We start from the raw sequence: 15,294 nt of genomic DNA, 5'->3' as shown, positions 1-15,294 counted from the left end.
ATGTTTACTTTCACGAGAAGCATAAAAATATGGACTTCTACGAGAATCACAGACTTGATGTCATGGTGGTGCGAATTTACTTTCTCAAGAAACACAATATTATCATTTTTATTGTTTTTCGTTTCCGGTTTTTCTTTTGTTCTTGAAAAAAGTTTTTGAAAACCTAGTAGGATCTTGCTTCACAGATCTACGCTTGTGAACAGACATATTTTACCGGGAAAGCCCAAAATAAGGCTAGCCCATCAGAGCATCTACGGTGTAGTCTTTTTTCGCCTCTAAGCTTGCCTCTAAGGTCTTGGAGGCTGATGCTATGCATTGCAGTCCTCGCCTCTAACATAAAAATCGTTGATGTCGCCTCTAAGGTAAGAGACAACTACCCGTCAAAAAAAAGGTAAGAGGCAGCCTCCATTCACTTAAAAAATTCAAAAGAATCAACTCTTTGCATGGCTGGGTTCTCTCACGCATGTGAACAGCTCTAAACTCATGGAGGAATTACTTATTTACTTGTTGACTGGGACCTAGCTTAGACACTCCGTGATTTTCAGCTCAGCGCCTCAGCTTAGAGGCTTCACGTGGGTCCCAGCTTAGAGGCAGCATCGCCTCCAACACACTGCTGATGCCCTCAGTGACATGAATGAACGAGCTCTAAAAAAAAACTCTAGAGGCCCTTTACCAAAACGGGAGCGGAAAGAAACAAACAATGTCGCCTTCTCTATTCGCGCCCGCGCTCTCATGGTCCTCCCTAAAACACGCCATGGTCATCGAGATGCCGCTTGTCCATTGCCACTGCCCCTCGTCCTTCCCACGCGCACGCCCATGCATGCGCATCTGGCCAATCCTATCCCCTAATTGGAAAAGTAAAATGCAGCAAAAACGATTAATCCACAGCGTTGCATGACATGCGCACCAGCTCCATGGGCACCTCGGTCGCGGTCACCCTCGCCTTCGCGGTCGTCCTCTTCCTTGCGCGGGCAACCCATGCCGAGATCAGGACAACGCTCATCGTGTCGGACGCGCGGCCCCTGATCCTCTTCGAGCAGTTTGGCTTCGCGCGAGGCGGCAAGGCCGCCCTCTCCATCCGCCGCTCGGCATGGAACCTCCGGCCAGGGTCACGCCTCAACGGAGTCGACCCCACCCTCATGGGATTCGTCCTCATCTCGGGAGCGCAGTTCCCGAAGATCAACAACGCGTCCCAGTACGCCGCCGCCGACCCCGGAGGCGGCAGCTTCTGCGTGCTCACGAGCGGGTTCGCTGTCCCGATGATCCGGCTGAGCGACGTGCCGCCTGGAGGCGCCACCAGCATCCTGAGCATCGACGACCCCGACGAGTACGCGGTGGTGTTCAACAACTGCCAGGAGGGCGCGGAGGTGACCATGGACGTGCGCACCGAGATGTACAACGTGCGGGGCGGCGTCCCCGACGGGCTGAGGGACTACCTCCCCGTGGGGCTCCAGCCGCTGCCCAACATCTACACCGTGGTGTCGGTGGTCTACTTCGTGTTCCTGGCGGTGTGGGTGTGGACGTGCCTGCGGAAGCGCGCGGCGGCGGAGCGGATCCACGTGGTGATGGGCGCGCTGCTGCTGTTCAAGGCGCTCAAGATGGCGTGCGCGGCGGAGGACACGTGGTACGTGGAGTCCACGGGCACGCCGCACGGCTGGGACGTCGCCTTCTACGTCTTCGGCTTCTTCAAGGGCGTCCTGCTCTTCACCGTCATCGTGCTCATCGGCACCGGCTGGTCCTTTCTCAAGCCCTACCTCCAGGTCACTGATTTTTGGAATTCAACACCGATCATCTTTTCAATTCTCAATCACGCAATGCAGCATCGTTCATCTTTGAAATCTGATGATTCGTGAATTGGCATGCAGGAGCGGGAGAAGAACGTGCTGATGATAGTGATCCCGCTGCAAGTGATCGAGAACCTGGTGCTGGTGGTGATCGGGGAGACAGGGCCGACGGGGCGGGACTGGGTGGTGTGGAACCACGTGTTCCTGCTGGTGGACGTCATCTGCTGCTGCGCCGTCTTCTTCCCCATCATCTGGTCCATCCGGGGCCTGCGCGAGGCCTCCAAGACCGACGGCAAGGCGGCGCGCAACCTCCACAAGCTCACCCTCTTCAAGCGCTTCTACATCGTCGTCGTCGGCTACCTCTACTTCACCCGGATCATCGTCTCCGCCTTCCTCGCCGTGCTCAACTACAAGTACCAGTGGGGCGTCAATGTCGCCGTCGAGGCCGCCAGCTTCGCCTTCTATGTCTTCGTCTTCTACAACTTCCATCCGGTGGAGAAGAACCCGTACCTGTACGTTGGCGACGACGAGGAGGAGTCCGCCAGTGGACAGCTCGAGATGGACGAGCGTGCTTTCTAAGCTTTAGTTCATACTGTAGCAGTACTACGAAGCATGCACGTTTCCAAGTGTTGTACTATTAGCTAGCCTCCTGTATTGTATACAGTTAATCCGTTTCTTGCTCAGATGCTTGCGCATCATCATACATAATGCCGTCGTAGAGGCACATCTATTAGACCATACAGAAAATAGCATAAAACTACTAGTTTACAGACTAGGGTTCCAAAAAACTACCACTTTTTAATTTTTCTCAGAAAGCTACCAGTCGCGTGGTTCGCTGTTTCAAAAAACCCAAAACACCCGTGACTAGCGATTTAACCGTTTTTCTGACCGCCCGGACCCACATGTCAAGCCACCTGGCCACGCGCGCTCACGGCGCGGCCATTGACGGCCGTTAGCCCGTGCGGTCCGGTCGGAACGAGAGGAGCTGGTCGGACCGCACTCTCTCTCAGTCTCCCCCTCCTCTCCCCTCTCCCCCGCAGTGACCTAGGTTGGCGATGGCGGCGGCGCAGCCAAATGCCGTCGGCGGCGAGCTATTGAGCCAAGGCGTCACCAGCCAGGAGGGCGGTGGACATCCAAAGGTGGCCCCAGGGCGAGGCAGCTCGAGCTTCCCGGCGCAGCGGTTGTAGCAGCCATCACCGCCCGCGGCTGAGGTCGATCCGGCGTGCTCAGATCCGGCAGTCCGCGCGGCTAGGGCAGTGGCGAAGTCCATCCACGCGGATCCAGAAGGCGGCCACACTTGAGCTTCATCCTTTGGTGGAGTGAGGTAAGAAATTTCTGGCACTTCATACTTTTAGTTCAAATTACAAATTTCTGGGTCCTTTAGTTCAATTTAGAACTAGGGTTAGTAATTGTTTGTTCTTGGCATGATACATTGTTTTATTGGTTAAGTGAGTTCAGAAGAAAGTGCATTTGGTTAGTTCATTTGGTCAGTGCATTCACTGTAATTAGAAGAAAGTTCAGTAATGTTCAGTACATTTGGTCATTGTTTAAAGTTTTAGTGAGTTAAAAATTAATTGTTTGTCAATTTAATCCTACAGCTTAGATGATGAGATTTGGGACATGAGGCTACATTTTCAAGGAACAAATAACATGGAGAGAAAGTATTCGGTTTCTTCAGACATTAGTTATCTGACCATATTAGCATTGGCTGAGTTGGAGGGTTATGGAATGGATGCTTGTCTGACTTATGTAAAGTAAGAGGGAAAAGGCTTGGAGGGGGTGGAGGTCCTGGATAGTGAGGAGGCATTAGAGGACATGCTTGACTGGTTTGTTGATAAGAAGATCCTGAACATCACTGTCAGAAAGCCTACTAATCCAAGCCCGACAGATGTTAACATGGATCACATCATGCTTGAGGAGCAGATCCCCATTGATCATGTTGGTGAACCTGTTGTTTATAGTGTTTCCCAACAAGGGGTCCTGTATCCACTCCCTAATGCAACTTTGGCAGCAGCAATCCGTAAGGAGCCCTATCTTAACACACAACAGAGTTGTAATTTTAACAAGAGGAAAAATGTTGTGGAAGAAGAAGAAGATGTAGAAGTAGAACATGATGAAGATGAAGATGAAGATGAGATGGACAAATCCTCTTCAGATTTTGAGTTTTTTAGGGGTGATTACAAAGGGCAGAATATATCATACAAGTCTTGGTGTAGGGGTGAAGATGAGGCAGGCACAGGGACAAGCCATAAGACTAGGGAGAGGAAGAACCTACAGATCACTATTGTGGAGCAAACTCAGAACCTTCTGAGTTTTGGGAGGAAGACCAAATCCTTTCTGAACATGAAGAACCCTCAGTTGTACCAGAGAAAGGAGCAAAGAAGCTTAATCCTGTCAGAAATCCAGGCCCAACTAGCAAGTCACACAGTGAGCCTGAACACAACAAGTTTGAAGATTGGGTGCCTGAACCTGATGAATACTGCTTTCCAGGTGATTTTGGTCTTAGTGATGAAGAAGAAGTTCCAAGGTTGCCTTCTGGTAGGAAGAGAAGGTTGAAGAATAGGAAGGAGAGGAGGTGGTATGATCCATCAGTCCCTGATGCACATGAGCAGCTTGCATTGCATTTGTGCTTCCTAAATGTTGTGGAGTTCAGAGAAGCACTAAGAAATTTCCATGTCGGGACACTTAGGAATTTTGAGTATCACAGAAATGAACCAACTAGGGTTATTGCTTGGTGCTCTGATAGAAAGCAAGGTTGTCAGTTTTATATAGTGGCCTCTAGAATAGCAAATGAGTCTACTTTCAGCATCAAGAAGATGAATTTGGATCACACTTGTGGAGCAAGTGGAGAGAGCACCAAAGTTACAGTAAACTGGGTTGCCAAGGTTTGTGAGGATACCATTAGATCAAACCCTGGAGCTGGTGTTGAGACAATTATGTCATACACAAAGAAAACATTTGGTGTTCATGTGCCTAAAAGCTTGGCATATAGGGCAAGGAGGCAAGCAGTTGAAGTTGTGCAAGGAGATCACAGACTCCAATATCACAGACTAAGGGACTATCTACAGTGTGTGTTAGATACTAATCCAGGCAGTAGATGCATAGTGACAACCAAAGAGGACCTAGAAAATCCAGCTCCTACCCCTAGGTTCCACTACATGTTCTACTGCCTTTTTGCATGCAAAGAGGGCTTTCTCAATGGATGCAGGCCATTTATAGGTACCTGATCCTTACACATATATCTAAGATGGTTGCATTCATGTTATTTACAACTAATGTGATCATATTTTCAGGTTTAGATGGTTGCTTCATCAAGCTCAGCACTGGACAGCAAATATTGGCAACTACTGGCAGGGATGGGAACAACAACATCTTCCCCATTGCATTTGGTGTTGTTGACAAGGAAGACACAGACAGCTGGACATGGTTTCTCACACAGCTGAGAACTGTTATTGGATGTGGGAACAAGTTTGGCAAATACACAATTATGTCTGACAGGCAAAAGGTATGTTGAATGCAATCAATGATGTATTCCCTGACTATCATACTTATCCATCATTCTAAGCCATCATTAATTCATAATTAACAGGGATTGTTGAATGCAATCAATGATGTATTCCCTGACTCCCCACAGAGGTTCTGTCTTAGACATATATATGCCAACTTTCAATCTGCTGGTTTTAGAGGGGAGGAACTCAAGAAACACTTAGATCAGGCTGCCTATTCCTTCACTAAGAGTGGTCGTGAAAAAGGGATGGAAAATTTGAAGAAAGAAAGTTTTGAAGCTTGGCAGTGGTTGTCACAGATACCACACCATACATGGGCAAGATATAAAATGGATACTGTTTGCAAAACTGACCTGGTTGTTAACAACCTCAGTGAAGTATTCAACAGAATGATATTGGATGTTAGGAACAAGCCAATCAGGACTATGCTGGAGGGCATAAGAACAAAGTTGATGATCAAGTTTCAGAAAACCAGAGAGAAAACAAAGTCATGTAGATGGGAGATTACACCAACCTACTCAGAAATTTTAGAAGAAGGCAAGAAGTGGGCTAAGTATTGTGATGCATACATGGCAGGTCCAGGCATCTGGCAGGTGACTAGTAGCTCTGAGAACACATATTGTGTTAACTAGAACAACCATACATGTGACTGTAGGAGGTGGGACATGACTGCTGTGCCTTGCAGTCATTCCATTGCTGCAATGCAGAAAGTGAAGCTACATCCTAAAGACTTTGTCAATGACTTCTTCAAAAAGCCCATGTACTGTGAAACATACAAGCATATAATTTTCCCAGTTCCAGGACCTGACCACTGGCCTCAAACACCTGGACATGACATATCTCCACCAGTGTTCAAAGAAAAGAAGGGCAAAAAGCAAACTACCAGGAAGAAAGGTGTATTTGAGGTGCCAGCAAAAAAGGATACCTCAAGAATTGGTACTGTCACATGTAGCAACTGCAAGAAGCAAGGGCATAGGTTCAACAACTGTGGTGACCCTTTGAAGCCTAAGTTTCAGATGAGGATGAACAAGCACCAGGTCATTTGAGGTCATGTCTCATTTCATTGTCTCTTTTCATTGTTCATTTTCTTACAATGTTTCTTAATTGTGTAGGAAAATAGAGCAAATTACTCTCAAGCTGGTTCTTCTATGGCTACAAATGCTCAGAGGCCTCCAAGAGTACCTGCTGCTACTACACCTGAAGCAAGACCAGCTACAGCAAGAGCTACACCTTCTGCACCTTCACCAGCTCCAGTTGCTAATTCTAGGCCTAGGGAAAGAAAAAGGGCTGCTTCAACTATTCCAGCAGCTACAGCACAAGCACAACCAGCTAAGAGGACCAGATCATCTACTTCTTCTCCTGCTAAGAACACTAGATCATCTACATCTTCTCCAGCAAAGAACACCAGATCTTCAAGTGCCCAGAGAAGAACTTTCATTGCACCAAGGCAATCAAATTCAACTATTGTCCAGGAGGGGTCAAAGAGGATCAGGAAGCCAAGTGGGAGGCTGAAAGACTATTTTTATGCAAGTGGTAACTAGCTCTTGGATTTGGTTAACTTGAGTTCATTTGGCATGGTTCATTTGGCATGGTTCTGTTTGTTGAACTACCTTGGTTTGTAACTTGAGCTCTTGGATGGATTTGGGTCTACTATGGTCTGTAATAACTACTATGGTTTGTAACTTTATTTTGTTTGAGAGATATTCAGTCAGTTGAACTACCATGGTTTGTAATAACTACTATGCAGTCTGTTCATTCAGACAAAGATTCCTTTGTTGAATCAGTCAGTACATTTCAATGGGTGTATCTTCTGTCAGTGAATTCAGTCAGTACATTTCATTGAGAGTAGCATAAATTCATTAAGAGTAGCATAAATACATAGATAGATTGGTTTAGAGTAGCATCAAACACCACTTATTACATAGAATAGATCTTACATAGTACACCAACATAGAAAGATAGATAGATAGGTATATAGATGGATGAGATGAGATTGACATATCAGTCATATTGCTCGAAGAAACGGACCCACTTGGCCCTAGTTACTGGATGAGGAGCCATGACTGCCCTCATCCTTGCCCACCTAATGATCTCCATGAACGACCTTCCCCTGCCACCAGTGAAAACCAGCTCCAGTTCTTCGTCATTGCACTTCTCCAGTACCTTGTCGGAGAGTCGGCGGTTGAACTCCTCTTGCCTGCACCTCCTCCTCCTCTGTCCGCCTCTAGTGCCCTCTGCCTGCGCCTCCTCCTCTGTGCTGCTGTTGTCCTAACATCCACAGCCTCCCCCTCCTCCTCTGTGACATCTCCCATGTCAGGATCCATCTGTAGGGTTTCTTTTGGGTGGCGGCTGGTGGAGTGACTGCGAAAAGGTGGGGGTGGGGAGGGGTTTATATTGACAGATGGATGGGGTTGGGTTTAGTAGGCCTAGGGTTGCATTTGGTCAGAGAATAGTGGGCCACTAAGCCCAATTACCCATAGAAATAATATATGTAGGCTAACAAATAACATCTAAAAGATAGAAGATCAAGTTGAACACTTAATAGCATACAAGATGTTGGAAATATGCCCTAGAGGCAATAATAAAAGTATTATTATTATATTTCTTTGTTCATGATAATAGTCTTTTATTCATGCTATAATTGTATTATCCGGAAATCGTAATACACGTGTGAATACATAGACCACAATATGTCCCTAGTGAGCCTCTAGTTGACTAGCTCGTTGTGATCAACAGATAGTCATGGTTTCCTGGCTATGGACATTGGATGTCGTTGATAACGGGATCACATCATTAGGAGAATGATGTGATGGACAAGACCCAATCCTAAGCATAGCACAAAGGTCGGTTAGTTCGTTTGCTAGAGCTTTTTCCAATGTCAAGTATCTCTTCCTTCGACCATGAGATCGTGTAACTCCCGGATACCGTAGGAGTGCTTTGGGTGTATCAAACGTCATAACGTAACTGGGTGATTATAAAGGTACACTACAGGTATCTCCGAAAGTGTCTGTTGGGTTGACACGGATCGAGACTGGGATTTGTCGCTCCGTGTTACGGAGAGGTATCACTGGGCCCACTCGGTAGTGCATCATCATAATGAGCTCAAGGTGACCAAGGTGTTGGTCACGGGATCATGCATTACGGTACGAGTAAAGTGACTTGCCGGTAACGAGACTGAACAAGGTATTGGGATACCGACGATCGGGTCTCGGGCAAGTAACGTACCGATTGACAAAGGGAATTGTATACGGGGTTTGATCGAATCCTCGACATCGTGGTTCATCCGATGACATCATCGAGGAGCATGTGGGAGCCAACATGGGTATCCAGATCCCGCTGTTGGTTATTGACCGGAGAGTCTCGGTCATGTCTGCATGTCTCCCGAACCCGTAGGGTCTACACACTTAAGGTTCGGTGACGCTAGGGTTATCAGGAAGACAAGTATGTGATTACCGAATGTTGTTCGGAGTCCCGGATGAGATCCCGGACGTCACGAGGAGTTCCGGAATGGTCCGGAGGTAAAGTTTTATATATGGGAAGTTGTTAAACGGACACCGGAAAGTTTCGGGGTCATACCGGTATTGTACCGGGACCACCGGAGAGGTTCCGGGGGTCCACCGGGAGGGACCACCCCTCCCGGGGGGCCACTTGGGCTGCGTAGGGATAGCAGCCAGCCCCTAGTGGGCTTGGCGCCCCCCCCCCTTGGGCCCATGCGCCTAGGGTTGGGGGGGAAACCCTAAAGGGGGCGCACCCCCCTTGCTTGGGGGGCAAGCCCCCCACCCTTTGGCCGCCGCCCCCCTCTAGGGTTTCCCCTAGAGGGCCGGCCCCCTTGCCCCTCTCCTCCTATATATAAAGGGGTGAGGGGAGGGCTGCTGAACACAAGCCAAGGCGCAGCCCCTCCCCTCCCCAACACCTCTCCTCCTCCGTACGTGCTTGGCGAAGCCCTGTCGGAGTACTGCTGCACCAACTACACCATGCCGTCGTGCTGCCATTGGAGCTGCCTTCCTCATCCTCTCCTTCCTCCTTGCTGGATCAAGACGGAGGAGACGTCCATCGTCCCGTACGTGTGTTGAACGCGGAGGTGCTGTCCGTTCAGCACTTGGTCATTGGTGATCCGAATCACGTCGAGTACGACTCCATCATCACCATTCCCTTGAACGCTTCCGCACTCGATCTACAAGTGGTATGTAGATGCAAACTCTTCCCCTTGACTCGTTGCTTAGATGAACTCATAGATGGATCTTGGTGAAACCGTAGGAAATTTTTTAATTTTTCTGCAACGTTCCCCAACAGTGGCATCATGAGCTAGGTCTATGCGTAGTTCTCTTTGCACGAGTAGAACACAATTTTGTTGTGGGCGTGGATCTTGTCAACTTACTTGCCACTACTAGTCTTTTCTTGCTTCAACGGCATTGTGGGATGAAGCGGTCCCGGACCAACCTTACACGTACGCTTACGTGAGACCGGTTCCACCGATTGACATGCACTAGTTGCATAAGGTGGCTGGCGGGTGTCTGTCTCTCCCACTTTAGTTGGAGCGGATTCGATGAAAAGGGTCCTTATGAAGGGTAAATAGAAGTTGACAAAATCATGTTGTGGTTATTCGTAGGTAAGAAAACGTTCTTGCTAGAACCCAATTGCAGCCACGTAAAAGATGCAACAACAATTAGAGGACGTCTAACTTGTTTTTGCAGCGATTGATCATGTGATGTGATATGGCCAGAAGTTGTGATGAATGATGAATTGTGATGTATGAGATCATGTTCTTTGTAATAGGATTCACGACTTGCATGTCGATGAGTATGACAACCGGCAGGAGCCATAGGAGTTGTCTTTATTTTTGTATGACCTGCGTGTCATTGAAGAACGCCATGTAACTTACTTTACTTTATTGCTAAATGCGTTAGTCATAGAAGTAGAAGTAGTCGTTGGCGTGACAACTTCATGAAGACACGATGATGGAGATCATGGTGTCATGCCGGTGACAAGATGATCATGGAGCCCCGAAGATGAAGATCAAAGGAGCTATATGATATTGGCCATATCATGTCACTACTTTATACAATTGCATGTGATGTTTATTATGTTTTATGCATCTTGTTTACTTAGGACGACGGTAGTAAATAAGATGATCCCTTACAACAATTTCAAGAAGTGTTCTCCCCTAACTGTGCACCGTTGCTAAAGTTCGTCGCTTCTAAGCACCACGTGATGATCGGGTGTGATGGATTCTTACGTTCACATACAACGGGTGTAAGACAGTTTTACACAGCAAAACACTTAGGGTTAACTTGACGAGCCTAGCATGTACAGACATGGCCTCAGAACACGGAGACCGAAAGGTCGAACACGAGTCGTATGGAAGATACGATCAACATGAGAATGTTCACCGATGATGACTAGTCCGTCTCACGTGATGATCGGACACGGGCTAGTCGACTCGGATCGTGTAACACTTAGATGACTAGAGGGATGTCTAATCTGAGTGGGAGTTCATAATTTGATTAGAACTTAATTATCATGAACTTAGTCTAAAACCTTTGCAAATATGTCTTGTAGATCAAATGGCCAACGCACATGTCAACATGAACTTCAACGCGTTCCTAGAGAAAACCAAGTTGAAAGATGATGGCAGCAACTATATGGACTGGGTCCGGAACCTGAGGATCATCCTCATAGCTGCCAGGAAACAATATGTCCTAGAAGGACCGCTAGGTGACGCTCCCGTCCCAGAGAACCAAGAAATTATGAATGCTTGGCAGTCTCGTGCTGATGATTACTCCCTCGTTCAGTGTGGCATGCTTTACAGCTTAGAATCGGGGCTCCAAAAGCGTTTTGAGCATCACGGAGCATATGAGATGTTCGAGGAGCTGAAACTAGTTTTCCAAGCTCACGCCCGGGTCGAGAGATATGACATCTCCGACAAGTTCTATAGTTGTAAGATGGAGGAAAATAGTTCTGTCAGTGAGCACATACTCAAGATGTCTGGGTTGCACAACCGTATGACCCAGCTGAATATTAACCTCCCTGGTGAGGCAGTCATTGACAGAATCCTTCAGTCGCTCCCACCAAGCTACAATAGCTTTGTGATGAACTACAATATGCAGGGGATGGTAAAGACCATTCCTGAAGTATTTTCTATGCTAAAGTCAGCAGAGGTTGAAATCAAGAAAGAACATCAAGTGTTGATGGTCAATAAGACCACTAAGTTCAAGAAGGGCAAGGGTAAGAAGAACTTCAAGAAGGACGGCAAAGAGGTTGCCGCGCCTGGTAAGCCAGTTGCCGGGAAGAAGTCAAAGAATGGACCCAACCTGAGACTGAGTGCTTTTATTACAAGGGGAAGGGTCACTAGAAGCGGAACTGCCCCAAATACTTAGCGGATAAGAAGGCCGGCAACACTAAAGGTATATTCGATATACATGTAATTGATGTGTACCTTACCAGTGCTCGTGGTAACTCCTGGGTATTTGATACCGGTGTCGTTGCTCATATTTGTAACTCACAGCAGGAGCTGCGGAATAAGCGGAGACTGGCAAAGGACGAGGTGACGATGCGCGTCGGGAATGGTTCTAGAGTCGATGTGATCGCCGTCGGCACGCTACCTCTACATTTACCTACGGGATTAGTTTTGAACCTTAATAATTGTTATTTGGTGCCAAGTTTGAGCATGAACATTGTATCTGGATCTCGTTTAATGCGAGATGGCTACTCATTTAAGTCTGAGAATAATGGTTGTTCGATTTATATGAGAGATATATTTTATGGTCATGCTCCGATGGTCAATGGTTTATTCTTAATGAATCTCGAGCGTAATACTACACATATTCATAGCGTGAATACCAAAAGATAACGATAGTCCCACATACTTGTGGCACTGCCGCGTTGGTCACATTGGTGTCAAGCGCATGAAGAAGCTCCATGCTGATGGACTTTTAGAGTCTCTCGATTATGAATCATTTGACACATGCGAACCGTGCCTCATGGGCAAGATGACCAAGACTCCGTTCTCCGGAACAATGGAGCGAGCAACCAACTTGTTGGAAATCATACATACCGATGTGTGCGGTCCAATGAGTGTTGAGGCTCGCGGAGGATATCGTTATGTTCTCACTCTCACTGATGACTTGAGTAGATATGGGTATGTCTACTTAATGAAACACAAGTCTGAGACCTTTGAAAAATTCAAGGAATTTCAGAATGAGGTAGAGAATCAACATGACCGAAAGATAAAATTCCTACGATCAGATCGTGGAGGAGAATACTTAAGTCACGAATTTGGTACACACTTAAGGAAATGTGGAATCGTTTCACAACTAACGCCGCCTGGAACACCTCAGTAACGGTGTGTCCGAACGTCGTAATCGCACTCTATTAGATATGGTGCGGTCTATGATGTCTCTTACCGATTTACCACTATCATTTTGGGGATACGCTCTAGAGACAGCTACATTCACTTTAAATAGGGCACTGTCTAAATCTGTTGAGACGACACCGTATGAATTATGGTTTGGGAAGAAACCTAAGCTGTCGTTTCTAAAAGTTTGGGGATGCGATGCTTATGTCAAAAAACTTCAACCTGAGAAGCTCGAACCCAAGTCGGAAAAATGTGTCTTCATAGGATACCCTAAGGAAACCATTAAGTATACCTTCTACTTAAGATCCGAGGGCAAGATCTTTGTCGCTAAGAACGGATCCTTTCTGGAAAAAGAGTTTCTCTTGAAAGAAGTAAGTGGGAGGAAAGTAGAACTCGATGAAGTACTACCTCTTGAGCGGGACAGTAGTGCAGCTCAGGAAGATGTTCCTGTGATGCCTACACCAACTGAAGAGGAAAATAATGATGATGATCAAGGTACTTCGGATCAAGTTGCTACTGAACTTCGTAGGTCCACAAGGACACGTTCCGCACCAGATTGGTACGGTAACCCTGTCCTGGAAATCATGTTGTTAGACAACGATGAACCTTCGAACTATGAAGAAGCGATGGCGGGCCCAGATTCCAACAAATGGCTTGGAGCCATGAAATCCGAGATAGAATCCATGTATTAAAACAAAGTATGGACTTTGACTGACTTGCCCAATGAACGGCGAGCGATAGAAAACAAATGGATCTTTAAGAAGAAGACGGACGCGGATGGTAATGTCGCCATCTATAAAGCACGACTTGTCGCTAAGGGTTATCGGCAAGTTCAAGGGATTGACTACGATGAGACTTTCTCTCCCGTAGCGAAGCTTAAGTCCGTCCGAATCATGTTAGCAATTGCCGCATACTATGATTATGAGATATGGCAGATGGACGTCAAAATGGCATTCCTTAACGGTTATCTTAAGGAAGAACTGTATATGATGCAGCCGGAAGGTTTTGTCGATCCTAAGAACGCTAACAAAGTATGCAAGCTCCAGCGATCCATTTATGGGCTGGTGCAAGCATCTCAGAGTTGGAACATTCGCTTTGATGAGATGATCAAAGCGTTTGGGTTTATGCAGACTTATGGAGAAGCCTGCGTTTACAAGAAAGTGAGTGGGAGCTCTGTAGCATTTCTCATATTATATGTAGATGACATACTCCTGATGGGAAATGATATAGAATTCTTGGACAGCATTAAGGCCTACTTGAATAAGTGTTTTTCAATGAAGGACCTTGAAGAAGCTGCTTATATATTAGGCATCAAGATCTATAGAAATAGATCGAGACGCCTCATAGGTCTTTCACAAAGCACATACCTTGATAAGATTTCGAAGAAGTTCAAAATGGATCAATCCAAGAAAGGGTTCTTGCCTGTATTGCAAGGTGTGAGATTGAGCTCGGCTCAATGCCCGACCACGGCAAAAGATATAGAACAGATGAGTGTCATCCCCTATGCTTCAGCCATAGGATCTCTTATGTATGCCATGCTGTGTACCAGACCTGATGTAAACCTTGCCGTAAGTTTGGTAGGAAGGTACCAAAGTAATCCCGGCAAGGAACACTGGACAGCGGTCAAGAATATCCTGAAGTACCTGAAAAGGACAAAGGACATGTTTCTCGTTTATGGAGGTGACGAAGAGCTCGTCGTAAAGGGTTACGTCGACGCTAGCTTCGACACAGATCTGGATGACTCTAAGTCACAAACCGGATACGTGTATATGTTGAATGGTGGAGCAGTAAGCTGGTGCAGCTGCAAGCAGAGCATCGTGGCGGGATCTACATGTGAAGCGGAGTACATGGCAGCCTCGGAGGCAGCGCATGAAGCTATTTGGGTGAAGGAGTTCATCACCGACCTAGGAGTCATACCCAATGCGTCGGGGCCGATCAAACTTTTCTGTGACAATACTGGAGCTATTGCCCTTGCGAAGGAGCCCAGATTTCACAGGAAGACCAGGCACATCAAGCGTCGTTTCAACTCCATCCGTGAAAATGTTCAAGATGGAGACATAGAAATTTGCAAAGTACATACGGATCTGAATGTCGCAGATCCGTTGACTAAACCTCTCTCGCGAGCGAAACATGATCAACACCAGAACTCTATGGGTGTTCGATTCATCACAATGTAACTAGATTATTGATTCTAGTGCAAGTGGGAGACTGTTGGAAATATGCCCTAGAGGCAATAATAAAAGTATTATTATTATATTTCTTTGTTCATGATAATAGTCTTTTATTCATGCTATAACTGTATTATCCGGAAATCGTAATACACGTGTGAATACATGGACCACAATATGTCCCTAGTGAGCCTCTAGTTGACTAGCTCGTTGTGATCAACAAATAGTCATGGTTTCCTGGCTATGGACATTGGATGTCGTTGATAACGGGATCACATCATTAGGAGAATGATGTGATGGACAAGACCCAATCCTAAGCATAGCACAAAGGTCAGTTAGTTCATTTGCTAGAGCTTTTTCCAATGTCAAGTATCTCTTCCTTCGACCATGAGATCGTGTAACTCCCGGATACCGTAGGAGTGCTTTGGGTGTATCAAACGTCACAACGTAACTGGGTGATTATAAAGGTACACTACAGGTAT

General features: G+C 46.6%; 1 protein-coding gene across 1 annotated transcript; it reads left to right on the top strand.

Moving 5' to 3' along the window:
- Positions 1-787: 787 nt before the first annotated feature.
- LOC123130694 (protein CANDIDATE G-PROTEIN COUPLED RECEPTOR 7-like) lies at positions 788-2,590 on the top strand. Its single transcript, XM_044550515.1, has 2 exons — positions 788-1,760; positions 1,866-2,590. The coding sequence occupies exons 1-2, from the start codon at positions 900-902 to the stop codon at positions 2,361-2,363; spliced, it is 1,359 nt and encodes a 452-aa protein (XP_044406450.1). The 5' UTR covers positions 788-899; the 3' UTR covers positions 2,364-2,590.
- The last annotated feature ends 12,704 nt before the right edge of the window (positions 2,591-15,294 follow it).

Source organism: Triticum aestivum, chromosome 6A (genome assembly GCF_018294505.1).
Source record: "Triticum aestivum cultivar Chinese Spring chromosome 6A, IWGSC CS RefSeq v2.1, whole genome shotgun sequence".
Lineage (NCBI taxonomy): Eukaryota > Viridiplantae > Streptophyta > Magnoliopsida > Poales > Poaceae > Triticum > Triticum aestivum.
Note: the sequence above shows the minus strand (reverse complement) of the source record. Positions and strands in the feature narration are given on the sequence as shown.

Bases quoted from the DNA above. Each gene is read 5' to 3' on its own strand.
- LOC123130694 (XM_044550515.1), top strand. From the start codon at position 900: ATGCGCACCAGCTCCATGGGCACCTCGGTCGCGGTCACCCTCGCCTTC. The intron at 1,761-1,865 runs GTCACTGATTTT...ATTGGCATGCAG, and splicing joins TTCTCAAGCCCTACCTCCAG to GAGCGGGAGAAGAACGTGCT.